At 37.0% G+C, this 19,330-nt stretch overlaps 3 protein-coding genes across 11 annotated transcripts; all 3 read right to left on the bottom strand.

Moving 5' to 3' along the window:
- Positions 1-211: 211 nt before the first annotated feature.
- On the bottom strand, positions 212-2,355 carry LOC110771906 (MATH domain and coiled-coil domain-containing protein At3g58210-like). 2 transcript variants are annotated; one of them, XM_021976272.2, is made up of 4 exons: positions 2,224-2,355; positions 1,972-2,097; positions 1,530-1,714; positions 212-1,338 (listed from the first exon to the last, which is right to left on the bottom strand). In XM_021976272.2, the coding sequence occupies exons 2-4, from the start codon at positions 2,094-2,096 to the stop codon at positions 482-484; spliced, it is 1,167 nt and encodes a 388-aa protein (XP_021831964.2). In that variant the 5' UTR covers position 2,097; positions 2,224-2,355; the 3' UTR covers positions 212-481. The 2 variants fall into 2 exon arrangements, with proteins under 2 accessions (XP_021831964.2, XP_088103897.1); XM_088247771.1 differs by lacking the exon at positions 2,224-2,355 and having other exon boundaries at positions 1,972-2,209.
- Positions 2,356-3,647: 1,292 nt separating this feature from the next.
- On the bottom strand, positions 3,648-7,182 carry LOC110763998 (uncharacterized). Its single transcript, XM_021966894.2, has 4 exons — positions 7,074-7,182; positions 6,847-6,978; positions 5,962-6,140; positions 3,648-4,735 (listed from the first exon to the last, which is right to left on the bottom strand). The coding sequence occupies exons 1-4, from the start codon at positions 7,127-7,129 to the stop codon at positions 3,789-3,791; spliced, it is 1,314 nt and encodes a 437-aa protein (XP_021822586.2). The 5' UTR covers positions 7,130-7,182; the 3' UTR covers positions 3,648-3,788.
- Positions 7,183-12,497: 5,315 nt separating this feature from the next.
- On the bottom strand, positions 12,498-16,468 carry LOC110747914 (putative disease resistance RPP13-like protein 1). 8 transcript variants are annotated; one of them, XM_088249076.1, is made up of 3 exons: positions 12,989-16,468; positions 12,847-12,910; positions 12,498-12,774 (listed from the first exon to the last, which is right to left on the bottom strand). In XM_088249076.1, the coding sequence occupies exons 1-3, from the start codon at positions 16,466-16,468 to the stop codon at positions 12,524-12,526; spliced, it is 3,795 nt and encodes a 1,264-aa protein (XP_088105202.1). In that variant the 3' UTR covers positions 12,498-12,523. The 8 variants fall into 8 exon arrangements, with proteins under 8 accessions (XP_088105202.1, XP_088105203.1, XP_088105201.1 ...); XM_088249077.1 differs by having other exon boundaries at positions 12,853-12,920; positions 12,996-16,468; XM_088249075.1 differs by having other exon boundaries at positions 12,853-13,590; positions 13,624-16,468.
- Positions 16,469-19,330: the final 2,862 nt, after the last annotated feature.

Below are 19,330 nucleotides of genomic sequence, written 5' to 3'. Positions count from 1 at the left end.
TATATTATTTATATTATAAAGGGTTGTTTTTGGCTTTTACGGAAAAGGAAAACTACAATTTTTATAACAGTTGGCCCCAACTAGATGCCTTATTATCTTTTTCTTTTTTTTGGTAAGAAAGGCCTATGAATGAAGATTTCAAAAGTAGACGGCTTTTAAGTCGTTGAATGGACCCTACAACATGTCCATCAATAGAAAGAGACTGCATATATGTCCCAAACTATGAGATTTTGACAAAAGCAAATTCAAGTCCATAACTTGAACAAAGGCATAGTACCTGTTAACTCTGCAATCCTGCCTAATCGATCATACCAGGGAGTTGATGGAGGCTAACAAACCTATGTCATACAAGTTCAAATATCTTTTGCCCATACCTGTCCGGCAACTCATATCTAAGATGAAATTCAAAATAAGGCTAACGGTTCCCATAACTTAGCTCACTATCCATGTCTATCTCATTTACCTGTCCTACAAGTCACATCTAACATAAAATTCTATAATTAGGCGAAGGCATCCCATAACCTAGCTCTCTATCCATAACTGTCTCCGCAAAGCCCTCTTCCTCCTTAGCCAAGTCTCTCTTTGCCACCTCAAGATCTGCCTCTGTAACAGCTAGAGCAGCACTCCGCCTCTTCTTCTCAGTATCCAAAATATCCACATCTTCTCTCAGTCTTTTCACTCTCCTTGCCCTTTCCAGGAACTTCTTCTTATCCAAAGCAGAGTGAACATGAGGCTCCAGCCAGGCCAAGTCAAACCTGAACATCTCAACATCCTCCCATAAACTTTGAAGGCGCACGCAGGCGTCCTCAGTCATATCCTTCACCCTTGTAGTCTTCAGAAAATGCAAGAGTTCCCCCAAAGCTGTGAATGCACATTCACTAACTTTACGATTTCTCTTATGTAGACACTCGATCAACGAAGGATGCAACGAACAAACTTCCTCTAGCAGTGGAACAAAAGCTTTCTCTATTTTTCCTAAACCCATAAATTCCATAAGCTCACCGGTCAGCTCATTGCAAACTTTTTCAGAACTAGGTGTACCCAGGAAGGGAGGCTTCCGTTCAAAAGATGGTGTCTTAGGTGCTGGTGAAGAGTCTGCAGCTTGCACAGAAGTCATGTTTGAAGATTCCTGCCCTTTACGTTCTTTCTTTGTGGACTCCAAAGTTGCATTAACAGTACTTCCTTGCTCTCCAATGTTAACAAAGACCTCAACCTTGGCTTCAATAATACATATATCATTCACCAGATAACCTGCACTGCAGTCATAAAGCTCGCAAAGAGGCATGAATGATTTGTAGCCCCACTCCCTCCTTTCTTCTTTGAACCCTTTCGCAATGCCTGTGAAAGAAAAATATCAAGGAACACCAAAGGCATAGTAAAGAATGCAAAGCCCATCACCAGGTAATTAATCAGGTAAAAACAAAGATCAAGAGAACATTGTTTGATGACAAAGTTACATAAATTTAAAAAACCAAAACAAAAAATTATAAATGACAAGAAAACAGAGAACATGAACAGCAAAGAGATACCCTGTGTCTGCTTTATTTTTGACTTGCTGCTGTCAAGTTGATTAACCAGGGTGAAGCTAAAGTGTGTATGTCTAGCCCACCCTGGTGTCAATGTTGAAGCATCTGCAACACCCAAATACATGGACAACTGGTCTACGACATCAGGTTCTGGATCGTGTAACCCCTTTGGACGTATAAGGATCCGCCTGATAAAAAACCAACCAAACCCAGTAAAAATCTCAAAAACGGAAATTATGGGCCAAGTTTGATACTTGAGCTTGTTACTTAAACACCCATGGTTGAATGAAAGAAATAGCTACATCAAAACTTTCCTTTTACCATTTGAGCTTCAAAATGCCATCTTTGAAGATGGGTTTTTTCTCAGATCCCAAAAAAAGAAGAAAAAAAAAAAAAGAGAACAGATGGGTCTTCTAGGAAAATGGCAACATAAAATAAAACGTACCATTTGAAGCCACCGATGGTGAAAACGTCAGAGTAATGTTTGTCGGTCTTGAGCTTAGAGAAGTTGTCGATGACCCATGTGAATGTCCCAGACACAACATCTTCCTCTTCCTTTTTGTTCTTCATTCTAAAGTGACAACAATTCCAAATAAAACCCATAAATCAGAACCCAAAAAATAAAAAATAAAATAGTGCCCATAACACCAAGTAATATCACACTAAACGAACGATGTTTGAGACTTGAGAGACTTGCCTCCTCTCCACTCTACAAGCCTACGATCCGAGAGAGAGAGAGAGAGAGAGAGTTTGGATGAAAAGAAATTGGAAAGCCCCAAACAAAGCCACGGCACTACTACAGTGGCACTTGATGCAGTGAAAGGCTCCAACTTTATTTGTCCGGAAAGCATTTATGGGGCGTTTTTGTTTTTATTTTTACTTTTTATGGTCAAAATGGTGCTTTTTATTTTTTATTATTTAAAAAACATAATGATAGAGTTTTTTTTTTTTTTTTTTTTCCAAATTTCTCTGATATTCTTTTAAAGTTTTAAAATGATTTTGCTGAGTAAAGGACTTAACTTAAGTTTGAAGAATAATTAGACTTTAATGTTTTAAAGGATTTCTATATATAAAATTAAAAGAAAATACTTAGCTCCTTACATATAACGAGTATTTTCTTCTTGGAATTTGACACGTGTGCGTAAACTTTTTTGTTCTTTTATGTGTGAGTGTATGAGTTTGTAGTAGACAGAGATAAAGTTTGGTTGAAATATCATTGACAATAGTACTTGAATAAATAAGAAAAACAAAAAAAACAAAAATTATGTGATGGGGTTGTGCTTGAGAGAGAGAGAGAGAGAGAGAGAGAGAGAGAATCCTGGTCTGAAGGCCCATAAATAACATTGGCATGTGTCACATAACCAAGTTCGACATAATATTAAAAGAATTTAATGATATTGACTACTTTAATGTGTAGTGGTACCAAATATGACATTAATCAATTTTGAATGTCAAGGAGCAAATTGATTACTTTTGAACCATTTTCCTCGTCCAAGACAAAGTTTTCACATGCTACAATAGATTTAGGAAAATTATAGCCAAATGACGTTCCTCCTTTGAACCATAACTTCATGTTTTCACAATTAGGTATCACCTATACCTAATATTGCAGAGAAAAAAAAAAAAAACTAAAAGTATTATTGTCCAATTCCACAATTAGGTATCACCTATACCTACAAACGGCAAGCATTGCTTGCCTTCACATACCACATACCTACGAGGCCTTGGATCCGACGGCTAGGAGGAGCACTGCCAGGACGGATGGTTGGAGAGTCTTCCCTAGCTCATATCTAAGATAAAATTCTACAACAATAAGGCCTTGGATCCGACGGCTAAGAGAAACGACGCACCTGAGAAAGAAAAGAGATGAGGTGTTTATGGTTTTAAATTCTAACCCCAACAATTTTATAATGTATTTAAATTCCACTAAAACGCTATTAAATACCCTCATCGTACAAATATATAACAAGAAGCGGGTGTACCACAGTGGATAGTCGATGTGGTGCGCAATTATTGGTCAGGTTTCAACTCCCTCAATAAGTTAGACCACTCTTCAAAAGAAACTACAAGATTTTTCACATAATTCTTAACATTATATAACAGACAGCTAATTCAAGTGTTTCATAAGTTTCAAAATTCCTAGTCTTGCAAGTGGTAAATATATATTGCAGATATGCCTCCTATAAATCATATCCTTTGTTTTTGGTTCTTTTGCTAGGACCTATATACAACTCGGATCTTGGAGAAAACTCCCCATTAAGACTAAGGCCTCTCATAACCCATCTCACTATCCATGTCAATCCCATTGAAGTCTTCTTCCACCTTTGCCAAGTCTACCTTTGCTACCTGAAGATCTACCTCTGCAACAGCAAGTGTAGCCCTCTGCCTCTGAACTTTAGTCTCCAAAACAACTACATTGTGCTTCCGCCTCTTAATTTCATTCTCCAAATCATCTACATCTTCTCTCAGCCTCTTCCTTCTTGCTGCCCTTTGCACCAATCTCTTCACACCAATGGCATATTGAACTCGAGGCTCCAGCCATCCCAAGTCAAATCTGAAGGTCTCAAGCTCCTCCCAGAAAAGCTGAAGGCGTTCACAAGATTCCTGTGTCATATCCTTGACCTTTGTAGTTTTGAGAAAATACAGCACTCGTCCCAAAGCATTGAATGCAGAGTTAGCAAACAAATTACTACTTTTCAGTTGGCATTGAATCAATGAAGGATGCCATGAACAGACTTCCTCTAGTAGTGGAAGAAAAACTCTCTCTATCCGTCCAAAACCCTTAAAATCCACATGTTCGCCTGGTAGGTCGGTGGGGACTTCCATAGGTACCTTGTTTAGAGAAGGTTCAACAGGGCTATCATTAGTAGGGTTAACTGTTAAAGCTTTTCCAGAACCTGGCGTATCTTGCAAAGCAGGCACCAGTTCAGAACAAGGTGTCTTAGGTGCAACTAAAGAGTCTGGGACTTGCACAGAATTCACATTTGAATGCTCCAACCATTTCTGTTCTTTCTTAATTGAGGACTTGATAGTTGCAGAAATGCCAGATCCATGGTCTTGACTCTTAATTGGGATATCAACCTTGGCTTCAACAATACATATATCATTCACAAGATAACCTGCACTGCAGTCATAAAGCTCACTACAAGGCATAAATGATCTGAAGCCCCACTCACTTGAGCCCTTTTTGAACACTAGTCGAACAGTGCCTGTGAAATTCAAGGAACGGAATAATAATAATTTAGAATGCAAAGCACTTCGCCAGAAACAATAACAAATGAACTCTAATTCCAAGTTACTATAGAAGTGTTTCGGTATATATATATTTATGAATTGAACCAATGATAAAATAACAGTGCTAATAATAGTTCAGATCCATTAAATACCATAACCAGCAAAGGTTTAAACAGAGAAAGGCTAATCATGATAAAAGGCTAAGTTTACGAAGTAAAACAAATTAACTAAGAAACCAAATAACTTGACTTAACTAAAGTTCCTTCAAGCTATTTTCTTCTCCAAAACTTCTCTCAAGCTGGAAGACAATGACCAGCTTGTTACATAACTAAAGTTCTAAAAAGACATAAGGTCTAAAATGGGTTATTTCGTATGCACACAGTTCATACTTATTATACGTACCATGCCATAACTGAACCAATAGGAACAGATACTCATGTCCTTGGCACGATCATATTGTGCTTAGCACCACACATCGCGCCATTCAAGTTTTAACCAAGTCAGGTCCATGACATGTTTTTGTCAAGCAAGCTACTATTCACATTGAAAACATAAAAGAAACTAAACAAAAACATGAAAACAAGTTATACTTGCAAGTATACTGATGTGGCCATGCATGCCTCCTAGAGCCCCAAATACGATCCTCAACATCTTTATACTCTAAAGCACTTCTCCCTCAAATTTGTACGGGAATCAATTTGTTATATATTTTGAACCATGATACCAATTAAGAACGTAATTTCTTGCAACATCAACTTAGGCATCCTATTCCTTCAAACTGGATGACAATATATCCCCTGTCAATGTGAAGAAATGTGTCATCACAAAATGACTAAAGTTCACATCACATGCATGTCTCATCACAAAGGAAATGGATTATATCCTGTCCAGTGATAGTTGCCATTACTATTTTGTCCAGAAAAAATATATAGGATTAACAAATTTGCATATTTCCTTTCTTTCCACCAAGTAAAAAATTCTATGAAGTCTAATGGCCCATTTGAATTCGAGGATTTGAGGGCCTGCATTAGAATTTGGAGGGTCCAAATTACTGAAATGATGTTGTTTGAGCCTTCTACAAAAATGTTAAACCGTGTAGAACGGAAACCATCACATATTCAATTGATTGTGCTTTGCCATAAATGACAACACAACAGAGATAAACACAAACGAAAAAGAAATGAGCAGTAACGAAAAGTACCCTTTGCAGGCTTAGATATAGACTTCTTGGTGTCAAGTTGATTAACCATGGTCAATCTAAAGTGGGCACACGTAGCCCACCCAGGTGGCAATGTTGAAACATCTGCAACACCCAAATACAATGAGAAGCTCTCTGTCTCTGCAAGGCTTGCGTGAACCTTTGGATGTAGAAGGATTTGCCTGATCAAAGCAAGGGTTAGTAACAAATAAATAACAAAGTATAATGGGTCATTTTGGGCCTTGTGGCCTACTATTGGATTATTACTACTGTTCACCAACATTGGGCTATCAGGTTGATGGGTTAACTTTTAGCTTGGTGAAAGAAGCTAATAGATAGTTCCTGTTTTTATTTTCCTTTCATTCAATTTGCAGCTTCAGCTCGTTGCTCAGTCAGCCATAGCTTCTAGTATTTTGTAATTTTTTCGGGTGATGAATCCGTAAATGACACTGGATCTGAAAATGGGAAAGAAAATGCAAAATATACAATCCAAATGGGACACCATTGCATGTTTGGTATCCGAGAAAATGAGTTCCAAAAAACTCGGCCAAAGAGAAAAAAATTCAATCTTGAAGGAAATGACATCACCACCTCAAAGAACATCAACTAAAAAACTCATCTTGGAGGAAATGGCACTACCTCATTGAAACCCATCAACTAAAAAAGTGATGTTGGCTACTCTTCTTAGTGACCAAGATGGATTTTCACTAAAGAAATTGCACCATGCTAGTCTAAAATGGGTTTTGCTCAGTTTTTTTTTTTTTTGGTCGAAAGGTTTTGCTCAGTTTTAAAGATGGGTCTTTTAGCACCCACCATTAGAGACTTTTGAGTTCTACCAAAAATGAAAAAAAGTTAAGCATATAGTTAAAAATAGGAGAGGATCAATACCATTTGAGACCACCGATGACGAAAACATCAGAGTAATACATGTTGTCGTTGTTCAATTTTGAGAAGCCTTCGATTCTCCAAGTGAAAGACCCAGTGAGGAAAAGATCATTTTCTACCTTGGTATTCTTCATTCTACTAACAACAAAAAACCCATAAATGTTTAGCAAACAACTAGTTCCCAGGAACCAAATATCACATCAGACCCACAATGGTTTTGAGAAAGCTACCTTCCAATGGCGATTTTCTGATCAGACAAAGAGAGAGAATTTTCGGTTAAAGACATTGGAAAAATAGGCCAGCACAAAACTTCAGCATTCTTGGTGGCGCGGATTAAAAAGCTTCATGTTTATTCGCTGGGTCAAACACAGGGGAGTCAAAACCGCTTGTCTTATTTGTTTTATAGCTTTGAAAGCATTTTTTTATCTTTTAATTTTTTTATTTTTGGATATGAACATTTTTTTATTTTATTTTTTGAAAACTGAAAACATTACATATGCAAGTAATTCACAAATATGTTTTGTTCCACGAATACGAAACTAGAAACAAAATGTATTTAGAAACTCCAAATGCGACCCATCATCACCAGATAATAAGAAACAAAATGTATTTTGAAACAATAATGTTTGTGAGCAATGGACAATCAACTTATCTTTCAATGCACCACAATTTCATACAGTCGATGAGTATTTTTCTTTTTTGTCGAATTCAATAAGTATTTAAGTTAAGGATTGATTATCTATTTTAAAGATAACATGATATACAAATTGATTGAGAAGAGACCAAGTATTATAATGGCCAGGAATCCGAATTGCAATTTCATGTCATTCTCCAAAACTTTTATGCAGCTGGAGCATAATTAAAAGATATTTAGAGGTGTAAAATGGGTTGTGTTCCATTTTAGTTTTAAACTCTGTCAAACAAGTCCATTTTACACCTGAAAGCAGAAAATAAGATAAACAAAAACATGAAAATCAATTGGGTTTATAATTGTACTGTTACTGTGCTGCCCATGCCTTCTACAGCCCATGAATATGATCATCATCATTTTTATAAGGTAAATGATTTTCCCACTCTCCTTTTATCAGCCTATATTCTTTTTTGTTTAGAAAAATGGAGTGTAAGTGGATAAAAAGGGAGTAGGAAAATCAGTACCCTTTTATAATTGTAGAGATTTTCTATTTAAAATCCGAATTTCTCTTTGTTCACCCCAATACTTAAATCATTAAGCTGTAAGTTTTATTATTGTGTAAAAAGACAAAAAAAGGTCATCCAACTTAATACTTAACCCTAATACATCTATACACACACCCCACCACTCTTCAACATAGGTGGTCAGACTACAACATTTACGGGTTTGGAGAAAGTAGAGATTTTTGTGGCGTCTCGGAGAAATAAATTTGATAAAGTATTTGAGTTTCTTCATAGTGTACGTTGGGCAAAGGTTCTTATCATAAACGAGGAGACCATGAAGGTAAAATTGACACTATCCTCAACACCTTTATATTTTGCTTATTTCTCATCATGCAAATTCAATACAAAGTTGTTTCCTTAACCTTTCAACGTCTGTGAATATTAGTCTGATCTCTGCATATCTGTATACTTACACACATAACTGATATAAAAGGTAATGTCCCTTCACTCAGCAAATATGCATACATATTTAGGCTCATCAACTGGTTTATAATTATAATCTCTCTCTGATTTTCTTCTATCATGAAGCAATTGGTGTTATGTTTTTAATTCACCAAGCAACTTGGTGGAATTCCTTGCTTTGTGCAACTGAATCCTCGGATTTATTGTTTAACTCGGCCATATTTTTAAATTCTCGGATTTTGCAAGTGATTTTTCATCATATTCTTGCATTACAAGATATCCCCAAGATGCTAAAATTTATATGCCAAATGTTAGCCTGATAGATCCAAGGCTACAATGTTCATGGACTTCGTTTGTTGATTATGCATATGAATCATGTGAAATTTAAACATGTACAGTAAAGCAAAATCATTTTCTGATGCTGTTTCTGATCATTATCTCATTGAATCAATTTCTCTTAAAAGTCTTTTTGATCTTCATTGAATAGCACCCTACCTGAGCACATTCTCATATTTTACTTGGTTCTTCTAAAGGCAGTATGTTTCAATATACTGATTAGACACTATATATTTTAGAGATTTTTTATTATTAATATTAATAATAAAAATACTTTTGGTATTGAAAGGTCCTGCACACTTTTGGTACAGTACACTGAGTTTGAAAGGAGCACAATTTTGGTATTGATGCAACTGTTTTTTTTTTTTTTAGCAGCCAGAACAAATTACTTTTACTCCAAGCCATGATACCCGGACAGAAAGTGTTTTGGACACAACTAAACAATTCACAACTGGTAAGGTAAATAAACTATTATTATGATGTTGTAACTTCTGAGTGGTTGATAATCTTTTACAGCTGCCATATATGCTTTTATATAGATATTTAATAGTCGAGAAGCATTGCTTAATTGGAGTCGTGTGCAAGGACGAAAGTGTGGCATAGTAGTTGTCATTAAAAGGTTTGATGGAGCTGGAAAAATTATAACGAGGAGGGATAGAGTTACTTTAGGTTGTGAGAGAGGTGGGCATTCTATTAAGAAGCCTAATGTAGATTTAGATGATGAACAACCAATGAATTCTGAAGTAGATGTAAGACACCGCTCTTTGTGGAAACGACACTCGGACTTCCGAGCTACACTACTATAAGACACATTCCCTTGGTTTTGCAAAGTGGTACGAACATCGAGATCGCATTGACAATCGGAAGGAGCTTACTGGTTCATTTGATGTACATCTTGATGTATATTGATCCCTTACTAGTAGATGTATATTGGTATAGTTCATATCGAGATCGCATTGACAATTGTATGTTCTTTGAACTGAAATTCATTCCTTTCAAATATATATTATGTTCTTTGAACTCAAATAACGCATGATGAATGTATTGTGCGATTAAACAATGAAACCAGTATAACAGTAAATTTAGGCACTTTTTCTATACTCTTGAGAAGGTACCATCTTTCATTCAGTTATAAATGATATGTATGAGCTACGTCAATTATCATTAACCCTTGAAATAATTTTCCAATTTAGATTCAGAAAACAAATTACTTTGAGTATAAAAGATTAATACATGCACGAATAAGAATGCTGCCACAACGAACCAATGCACTGCAAAACTCAAGGAAGAATAAGAAGCAACAACAATTTATATCAGTTTGAAACTTGAAGGAATTCTTTTAAGGACAATTATTCAAATGTCAAACAAGCCACGTGAAGTTTTTCAGTGTAAACATGAATGGGCTAAGCTTGCGGACTTAAGAGTTAAATTGTATGTTTATGCACTTGAAAACAGACAATGAATAAGACTCTGAAATATCATCAAAAAATTAATTTAATACTTACTATTTCTCATGCTCAGAACGTATTTTCTCCTCTAAAGGTAGCTTGTGGGGTTTAAATAGAAAATCTCTTTTATTTCTTATTTTTTCAGCTTGGGGTGTATTTAAGGATAGTTTGGGAAGATAGTGGGGTTTACTTAGAAATTGTGAAAATTTAAATTAAAAGTTGGGGTGAACTAAGAGAAGTGTGGTGTTTAAATAGAAAATCTCTAATCGTAGGGGGATATCAACTTAAAACTTAAAGTATTATTTCCTGCTGGATCAACTATGATTTCGGTATGCAGACAAAATACAATTATGATCAAGGACAATCAAGCGAAACAGGACAATTGTCGTGAATACAATCCATGAGCCACGGAGGCGGCTCATCCATCCAAAACAATAAGCCCCTTTCACAGAGGAGACTAAATCGTGCAATTCGGTGTGCAGCCACATTAGAAATACGAGGAACATGCTGTACACAAATTTGGGTATTTGAAGCAATGAAGCTGCAATTTTGGCACGAGTGATTGCTTAGCAGAAACTGAACTTGTGCTGGGCTTAAATGATGCAGCCTGACATATGAACTCAGAAGGTCTGTTCTAGAATTGTCACGACATGTCATTATCTCCTGTCAATCAAAATACTCCATATCTTGCATTTGCAAACAAGAACTTTGAGAACAGGCTGCAAGAAGAAATGGCATCCATTTCACCATCAATCATCCCTGTCTCGACCTTGACCTCGACCAATTTCTGAAGCTCATCAGGGATTGAATTGCGAGAACCAAACATATGTTGCAACAACAGTGGCATCAGAGACCTCAAGATCAGCTCTGATTCCTTCACCATCTATCTCACTTGCAGGCATCTTCAGAAAAACTGAAAAGAAAATATTATCATGAAAATTCTTTCAGAAGAAAACACCAAATAAACAACAATAAAGGATCAAAGAATACAATATCTATGAATATGATTGGTCAGATCCTTACGTAATCGAACAGTGAAAGGCATTTACAATGAAGTAAGCAGCCAAGCTGACGTCAATGATTGAACCATGAGCTTCGACTCTGAAATCATGCATGGGAAGTTTTTTTCTCAAGTCTGCAAGTACACATACAACAGAAATATTGCATCAAAAGGATCTAAACTACAGCAGCTTGTCTATTTAATAAGATGACAGATAAAGAAAAATCCCTAAACTCCAAGGATAAAGAGTCAAGTAAGGAGCCCAAGAAATGAACCCTCCCCTCCTCACCCTCTCTCCTTTCAAATCATCAAAGACCCTCATATCCCTATCCACCAAACAGCCTAGTAAATTGTCATTACATCAAATCTTCCCAAAACCATAGCCCTCATCTTTCCTCCAAAGAGTTTAAGCTTCACACACAACAATGCATTACACAACGCAGGGTTAAACCAGATGAATCTTACCTCCTTAACTGGCAGCAGATGGACCAGAGAGATAGGGCAAAGGAAAGTTGCCTCCTTTGAACCATGTGATTAGTATAAATTCCTCCATTGTTGATGTTTGTGATCAGATATACAAGAGCATAACATATCTACACAAGCTTCAAGCTGGTAACAGAATAACCAGCTTGTGCCATGCCACCTATGTCAAAAAGTATCAATGAAAACCAATTTTTTTCATAATAAACAAAACAGGGGAAAGACAAATGAGAAGGATAGAAGAAAAAAAAAAATTACAATTTACAAAACAGGGGACAAGTTAACTTTTATCTTACAACTTTAAGCTCACAGGTTATCCATAGACATTGATTACAATCTAAGCTAGCTCAAATGAGACTCAAATACATTCTTATTATGGAAAGAAAAATGCTGTGCATTCGATGCCTGAATGTAGGAATGTGTCGCTTGAGATATTCCAGGTAAACCTTTCTATTTCTCCTCATTGTGACAATTGTTTTGTAGAAAAATAAAGAGCTATATACAATGTTAAATTCTCCTGACACCTAAAGAAACCTTACCAGGCAAAAAGACAGATAATTACTCAGCATTTGAGACTTAAATAGGATATAAGTTGCGATCAGCAAAACAACCCCAATGAGAAATAAAGTAAATAGAACCATAATTACTGAGCATTAGAATAATACAAATCAGATTGAGTTTTTGTCTAAAGCACAAATTGTTCAAAATGATTTTGATCAGAAAAAAGCATGAGACCAGTAAACAGGAGTGCCAAGGTAATTGACAAAAAACGTTAATGGGATTGCATACCCGAGTGTGATCTGAGTTTGCTCATATCATATCATATGATGATGACTTGGTCATTTATCCTGATGCAAGGAATGTGAGATATCTTGGCCCAATCTTTCCCCGTCTTATTCTGATACCTTTTCTCCAGGGCAGAACAATTGTAGATGGAAAGTAAAGAAAGAGATGGCGGCAAACCCTCTTCTGGCAAGAATTGTATACTGTCACACCTAGTAATATATAGCTGTTGAAGAGAAGTGAGATGTTGAAGTCCCTTTCCTGGCAGGAATTGGAGGTTGTCACACGCTTCAATTAGCAGCGTTTGGAGAGAAGTGAGGTGTTGAAGTCCCTCCCCTTCTCCTGGCAGGACTTGGATACTGTGACACGCACTAATAACTAGAGTGCGAAGAGTGGTAGGGAGCAGGTGTTCCTTGAGCAACGTCTCCAAGATACTGCCACCAATTATAAATGATTTAAGGGAGACAAGTCCTTCCAATCCCCAGTACTTTACCACTGGAGCCCTCAGCCTCTCACAACTACGAGTGCACAAAGATCGGATGTTGGGAGGCAAACCCCCTTCTGCAAATGAATCCAGATTTGGAAGATCATTCACCTTCAACAGTCGAAGGTCTGTGAGGGTGTGAATGCCTTCGGGTAATGACTTGAAATTCTTGCATTTGCTGACTCTAAATTCATTCAAGTTGGGAGTGGGCCATCCTCCCTGACATTGAAAACACAACAAATTTGGACAACCATCGATAAACAATTCTCTGAGATGACTGAGATTCTCATTAACTCCTTCTTCAATGAAGGAAAGGGATTCCAGATTCTCACAACCGCTAATGTCAAGCTGCTTCAATTTGGGAAAAATGCTCACCGGGAAGTTCCTCAGTGAATCACAGCTATTATCTATCCACAAAGATTCGAGCGATGTTAATTTGGCCAACATCTCGTCAGGTAGGAATTCTAATCTCTTACAGTTCTGTATATAAAGTGTGGTCAAAGTAGCGGGTAACCCATCTTTAGGGAACGAAGACAGCGTTGGACAATTCCGGAGACTCAAATGTTGAAGACAATGGCGATTGGGCAAGCATTGTATGTCAACGAAATTTCCAATTTCCACTAGTAATGATAACAGACCCTTTTGGCATCCACCTTCTATTTCCAACTCTTCAAGAGATCTGTAGTTAAGACTACTGGTTGTTGTAGTATTGGCCCCTTCATCATGTAAAACCTCACACCCAGACACCGTAAGCTTCTTCAAGCAAGGCAAATGACAAGGCAAGCTTCTGCTCAGCTTCGGACAGTTGGTTAGAATCAACTCTTGGAGACGAGGGAAATCTTGACCATATTCGCCTCCACTTGCATGTACCCATTCCTCCCACTCTGCCATCTCCATAAACTTTAGCTTCTCTAGTGATTGAAATGGCTGAATAAGAGAAGCTCCATTTCTGCCATAGAATTCCACGCCAATCATCTTAACAGACTTCATTCTTTCTATACATAGCTCTTTGAGAGAGGGTAGCCGCCCAACTGGTGGCAGTGACCAACAATAACTACAATCACTCAGATGCATAACTTGTAAATTAGAGAAGGACGAGTCTCCTAACCAATTCGGGAAGTTGGTTCCACCATAGAATCGGATGGTTAGTATCTCTATATTCATGCAAGGGTGGAGCTTGTCAAGTACATCTTTCTCCTTTTGGGAATCATCAGCATCCTCTGCACTCCATGCCAACTCTAACTCCTTGAGATCTTTCTTGTCCTTCAAATTGGCTTGCAATGCATCCCTAGCATCAACTACATTTTGTAGCTTCAAAATTGCAAGTTTTCCTTGAAGCTGCGAGAACTCCCTCAGTTCTCCTATGCTTGACCCAACAGATCTGCCCACAACAAAAGCAGTCAATTGTCTCAAACTTTTCAATCTTCCCATTTGCACCGGCATCTCTTCAATTTTAGTTCCACTGACATCAAGATGATGCAAATTAATCAACTCAGTCATTCCTAAGGGCAATTTAGTAAGAGAGCTACAACTTGCCAACATTAATTTCTGTAAATTAATCAACTTTCTGATATCTGCCGGCAATTCAAGGAGAGAGGAACAATTTGACAATAGCAACGTCTGCAAGTTGTAGAGATTGCAAAGTACCCCAGGTAACCTTTCAATTGCGGTATGGGAAAGATCCAAGTAGCGCAAGTGAATGAGGTTTCCAATAGAATCAGGTAACTCAGTGACATTTTGATAACGTGACAATGATAGCACCCGTAAACATCTTAGTGAGGGCAACAAATGTTGTAGAGCCTTTTTACTTACATAAAATTCTTCATAATATTCAATTTGTTTTAAAGAGGTAGGTAGGAAGGTCCTCAAACACTTAGCCCCATATAATGGCTCAAATTTTTGAGCAACATCAAATTCTCCCCTAGCAAAGGACAAATGACGAGCTCTTTGAACTTCATGTGATTCCACCCCTTCCAGCCTAAGGCTAAACCCCCTAGAGATGAACATAGCCAAGTCATGAATGAGGTCATGCATTGTGAAACCAAATTCTCTTGACTTTTGAAACAGCGACCGGGATAATAACTCATCAAAGTATTTTCTAGCCACTGATTCCATAATCTTCCCATTATCAACTTGTGTAACTAAGCCTTCTGCCATCCATAATTGAACTACATCTTCCTTTTCAAACTCATAATCCTTTGGAAAAATTGAACAATAAACAAAGCATTGCTTTAACTGAGCAGGGAGATAATGATAACTCAACCATAGAGCCGGAAGAATGTCAATTGTACCATAGGATAGGTACCAAATATTACTATTTAGTATTCTATTCCACTCCTCAGAATCTATATTGCAACGTAACAAACCCCCGAGTGTTTGTGCAGCTAAAGGCAACCCTTTGCACTTAAGTGCAATTTGCTTGCCAATGTCTACCAAGTTTGAATTTGCACTATAGTTTTCATTTCCAAAAGCATGTTTAGCAAGTAACAACCAGCAGTCTTGAGGTGACAATGGTTCCAAGAATTGAATGGGAACATTTTTCATTAAAGATGCTACATTTTTGTTCCGTGTTGTTACAATGACTTTGCTTCCCCTTGCCCCTGAAGTAAAAGGAGTTTGGAGGCACTCCCAATCACCATAATTTTCATTCCACAGATCATCCAACACAAATAAAAATTTCTTTCCCCTCAGCTGTTCTCTTAATTCAACTTGAAGCAAATTCAGATCTGTCGTATTACAAGGCTTTGTATTGACTGACTCAAGAATAGTTTTAGTTATTCTAACAGCACTATAGTCTTCTGAAACACAAGCCCAAGCTTGAAGTGTAAAATGCCCTTTCACCTTATTGTTGTTGTAAAGCATTCTAGCAAGGGTTGTCTTGCCAACCCCACCCATTCCAACAATGGTGAGGACAGACACATCATCCTTGCTTGCATCATCAGATAGCAACACTTTTGATAAATTTTCTTGGACTTCATCTCTACCATATACACAAGGTTCATGAACCAAGGAAGTTGTTGGAGTTCTATGTGAAACCTTCCTCCTAGCAACTTCTCCCAGACCAAGAGCAATTTTCTGTTGTACAAAGTTTTCTAATCTTTGAAACAACTCTTGTATCTTGACATTCATGCTTTGATAAAAATGATTACGAGAAGAAGGGAGTAAGTTCCACACCTTATTGGTTAATTTGTGGGTTTGATCTTCACCTTCCAGCTTGCATCGCAAAGCTTCAGTGTCGATCTCATCCAGTAAGTCCTCTGCATCAAAGACAGCATGCTTGAGCTCGTTAAGCCACTCTCTCACAGCAGGATTCACAAGTTGCTTCTCCTCTGCATCATTGAGCACCACGAACAAAGTCAACAATGTCGTCTTCAAGTTGATGAGGAGTGGTTCGTCGAGTTTCTTCTGCCGAAATAAGTCGACGAACTCGCTTGAAGTAATTCTGTCACACAACACCTGGACAGAAGCAGAGATAAGAGCCTCTCCGATCAAATCCATGTCTTCTCTCTTCTCTGCAGACTGCAAGGGATTTGGATGAAGTAAAATATTTCAAGGACTGTTCCTTCTTTGTTTGTGAGGCAACTTCTGAAAACTTTTCCATGGCCTCACATGGGGATGCAATATAATATTGCGTTAGGTACAATGCAACACAATAGCTTTTCATGGGGATGCAATGTCGCCTCATATGGGGATGCAATATAATATTGTATAGGTAAAACACAATAGTCTTTCGGTGGCCTCACATGGGGATGGGGTCGTCTGTATACGCAAAGTTGGACGCAAAAGCTTTTGAATAATAACGCAATTTCAAAAGGATCTAATTGCAGTGAACACAAGGATAAACGATTAATTAATTCTTCCACTCAAACCTGTCCTCCACTCAAGGATTAATTAATTTGTTACTTTATGTAATCAGCTACAGCAGCAAAGCCTCCGTCCTCTCCTCGCCTTCCAGCAAAGCCTCCAGATCCAGATCGATGCCCTTGGTTTCGATTTCACTTAATTTAAGTAGCAGACTTCTTCTATCCTATTTGCAAATTTACGTATTTGGTTTGTACAAATTTTCCAATTTCAATTGTAAGCCTCCCTCTTGTAGAAATTCATTCTTCGATTTTGGGTTAATTCTATTTTTTTGTTTTGTCAGATCTAAAATCTTAATTAAATAACAAGATAGAGGACAATTGTGGGTTTGTGTATTCCATGTCTTTAGCTTTGAGAAAGTTAATTCCTTGCATTCTTCGAAATTATATCAATTCCTTATATTTGAAATTGAGTTTACCATAACTCCCCAATCAATGTATTTTTTTTTTCAGAACAAAGATGAGAAATTTGTGTTATTAAAAAGAGTTTTTCTATTTTAAATATTTTACCATTCTCTGCCTTTCGCTTTATATTTATATATATATATATAAATTATTACCAGTAAATTCCAATTTTGAATAATTACGCAGTTTCAAAAGGAGGACTTTAATGCTCATGGATCTAATCAGTGAACACAAGGATAAACTTAGCAAATTGTCCGTCTTCTTTGCGTATTTTGGGTGCTAACAAATAACGGTATCCAATATTCCTCAGCAACTCGAAGTGCCAACAAGTAGTGCTGAAAAATTATAGAATGGTACGGTATCACCACATCAGCGGGTGATACTTCCATTTAGAATTTGCCATGTGTATTTTTTAAAAGAAAATTTATACTTTTTTTTCAGCTAGACATTGGGTTCCAATTCTACCCTTCATAAAAATTAAAAGAGAAAAAAAAACTGTGTCACAGCCTCCCACCTCTGTCCAGTTCGCAGCCCCCTCAGCCGGATCGCCCCTCCCAACTCCGTCCAGTTCACAGTCCCCCTTGCAGCGCCCTCCCTCCCTGTTTGTATTCCTTTCCCCAATCCTTCAATCTCCTCATCTAGGTTGCCTTCATCTCCCTCAAACACTCCAGATCCAAGTTCTCTTTATCCAACTTTGCTCTCAATCCCGCATGGCCTTGACAAAAGATGATCCAATAAACGCCAACTATTAAATAAAGTGATTCACACACACACACACAGAGAGAGAGAGAGAGAGAGAGAGAGAGAGAGAGAGAGAGAGAGAGATGAAGGAAAAGAAGGGGAGGGGCGGCAGCAATGGGGATAGGACTGCAGACCTTGGCTGCAGTCGTCTTCTTTCTTTTTTTGTTTTAATTTTATTCAAAAGGGTCAAATTGAAACCTAATGTCTAGCTGGAAAATAATTTAATTAGTGGAGGGTTAAAAAGACACATGTCAATATATGAGTGGAAGTATCACCCGCTGACGTGGTGATACCGTACCATTCTATAATTTCTCCAACCCCACGGCTCTTTCTTCTCCTCCTTCTCTAAACCGTTGCTTGCTGGTCTTTCTTCTTTTCTCAATGTCACGGTGGTAAGGTAAGTTTACTTGGTTTTCCCTTACAATCCTAATGTTAGAGATCAAGTTAGGAGAGCATATTTGCGAAAAGGTCCTTGTCAGTCTAGAGTCCATAATTTCCCTTACAAGCAATTTGGAAAAACATTAAGAAGATTTAATCCTGCTTGGTTAGATGATTTTTCTACTTTGTTGGAATATAGTATAGAAACAGATTCTGCATTTTGTCTTTGCTGCTACCTTTTAAACCAAATATTGGAGGAGAACAAGCAGGTGGTAATTATTTCGTGGGTGAAGGTTTTTCTATTGGAAGAAGAAAGACATTATGCATTAATGTATGAACTTTGTCTTTAAGTATGTTGTTGAAATTTCTACTCTTACTTTATTGTTTGGAGATGAACCCAACGAATATTTTTTTGAGATATTTAGTCATATACTCATTCTTAGCACAAATAATATAGATAAATCCTACACCATTTAATTTCTATAAACAAACAAAAAAAACCCAAAAAATGACAGCTAGCCCTATTGAATTTAATTTTGATTATTAAATTACTTTGATACCCTATTGAGTATTTTGAGTTTTTTTATGAGGTTTTTGGATTGGGTTTGCTTTAAGAAATTGATGGCAGCTTTGTAATTTATAAGAAGTTAAAAGTCTCTTTCTTATGTTATAAATGAGCTTTGAGTGTATTTCTAAAGTCCATTTCATGTAGGGTATTTTTATAATTTGGGCCCATATATTGGGTATAATAGTGAATCTCCCTTTTTTTTTTTGGCTCCATCCCTGTTTGTAGGTACATATTATTGTTGAACTCTGAATATATATATATATATATATATATATATATATTACTGCAATGTATGTAATAACCCAAACCTTAATTAAATTATAATTATTAAATTATAATAGAAAAAGACAATTATACCCCTAGAATATTTTATTCAGTTTAAAGTTGACTTTTTAACTGGGAAGGAAT

Source organism: Prunus avium, chromosome 2 (assembly GCF_965620075.1).
Source record: "Prunus avium chromosome 2, drPruAviu1.hap1.1, whole genome shotgun sequence".
Lineage (NCBI taxonomy): Eukaryota > Viridiplantae > Streptophyta > Magnoliopsida > Rosales > Rosaceae > Prunus > Prunus avium.
Note: the sequence above shows the minus strand (reverse complement) of the source record. Positions and strands in the feature narration are given on the sequence as shown.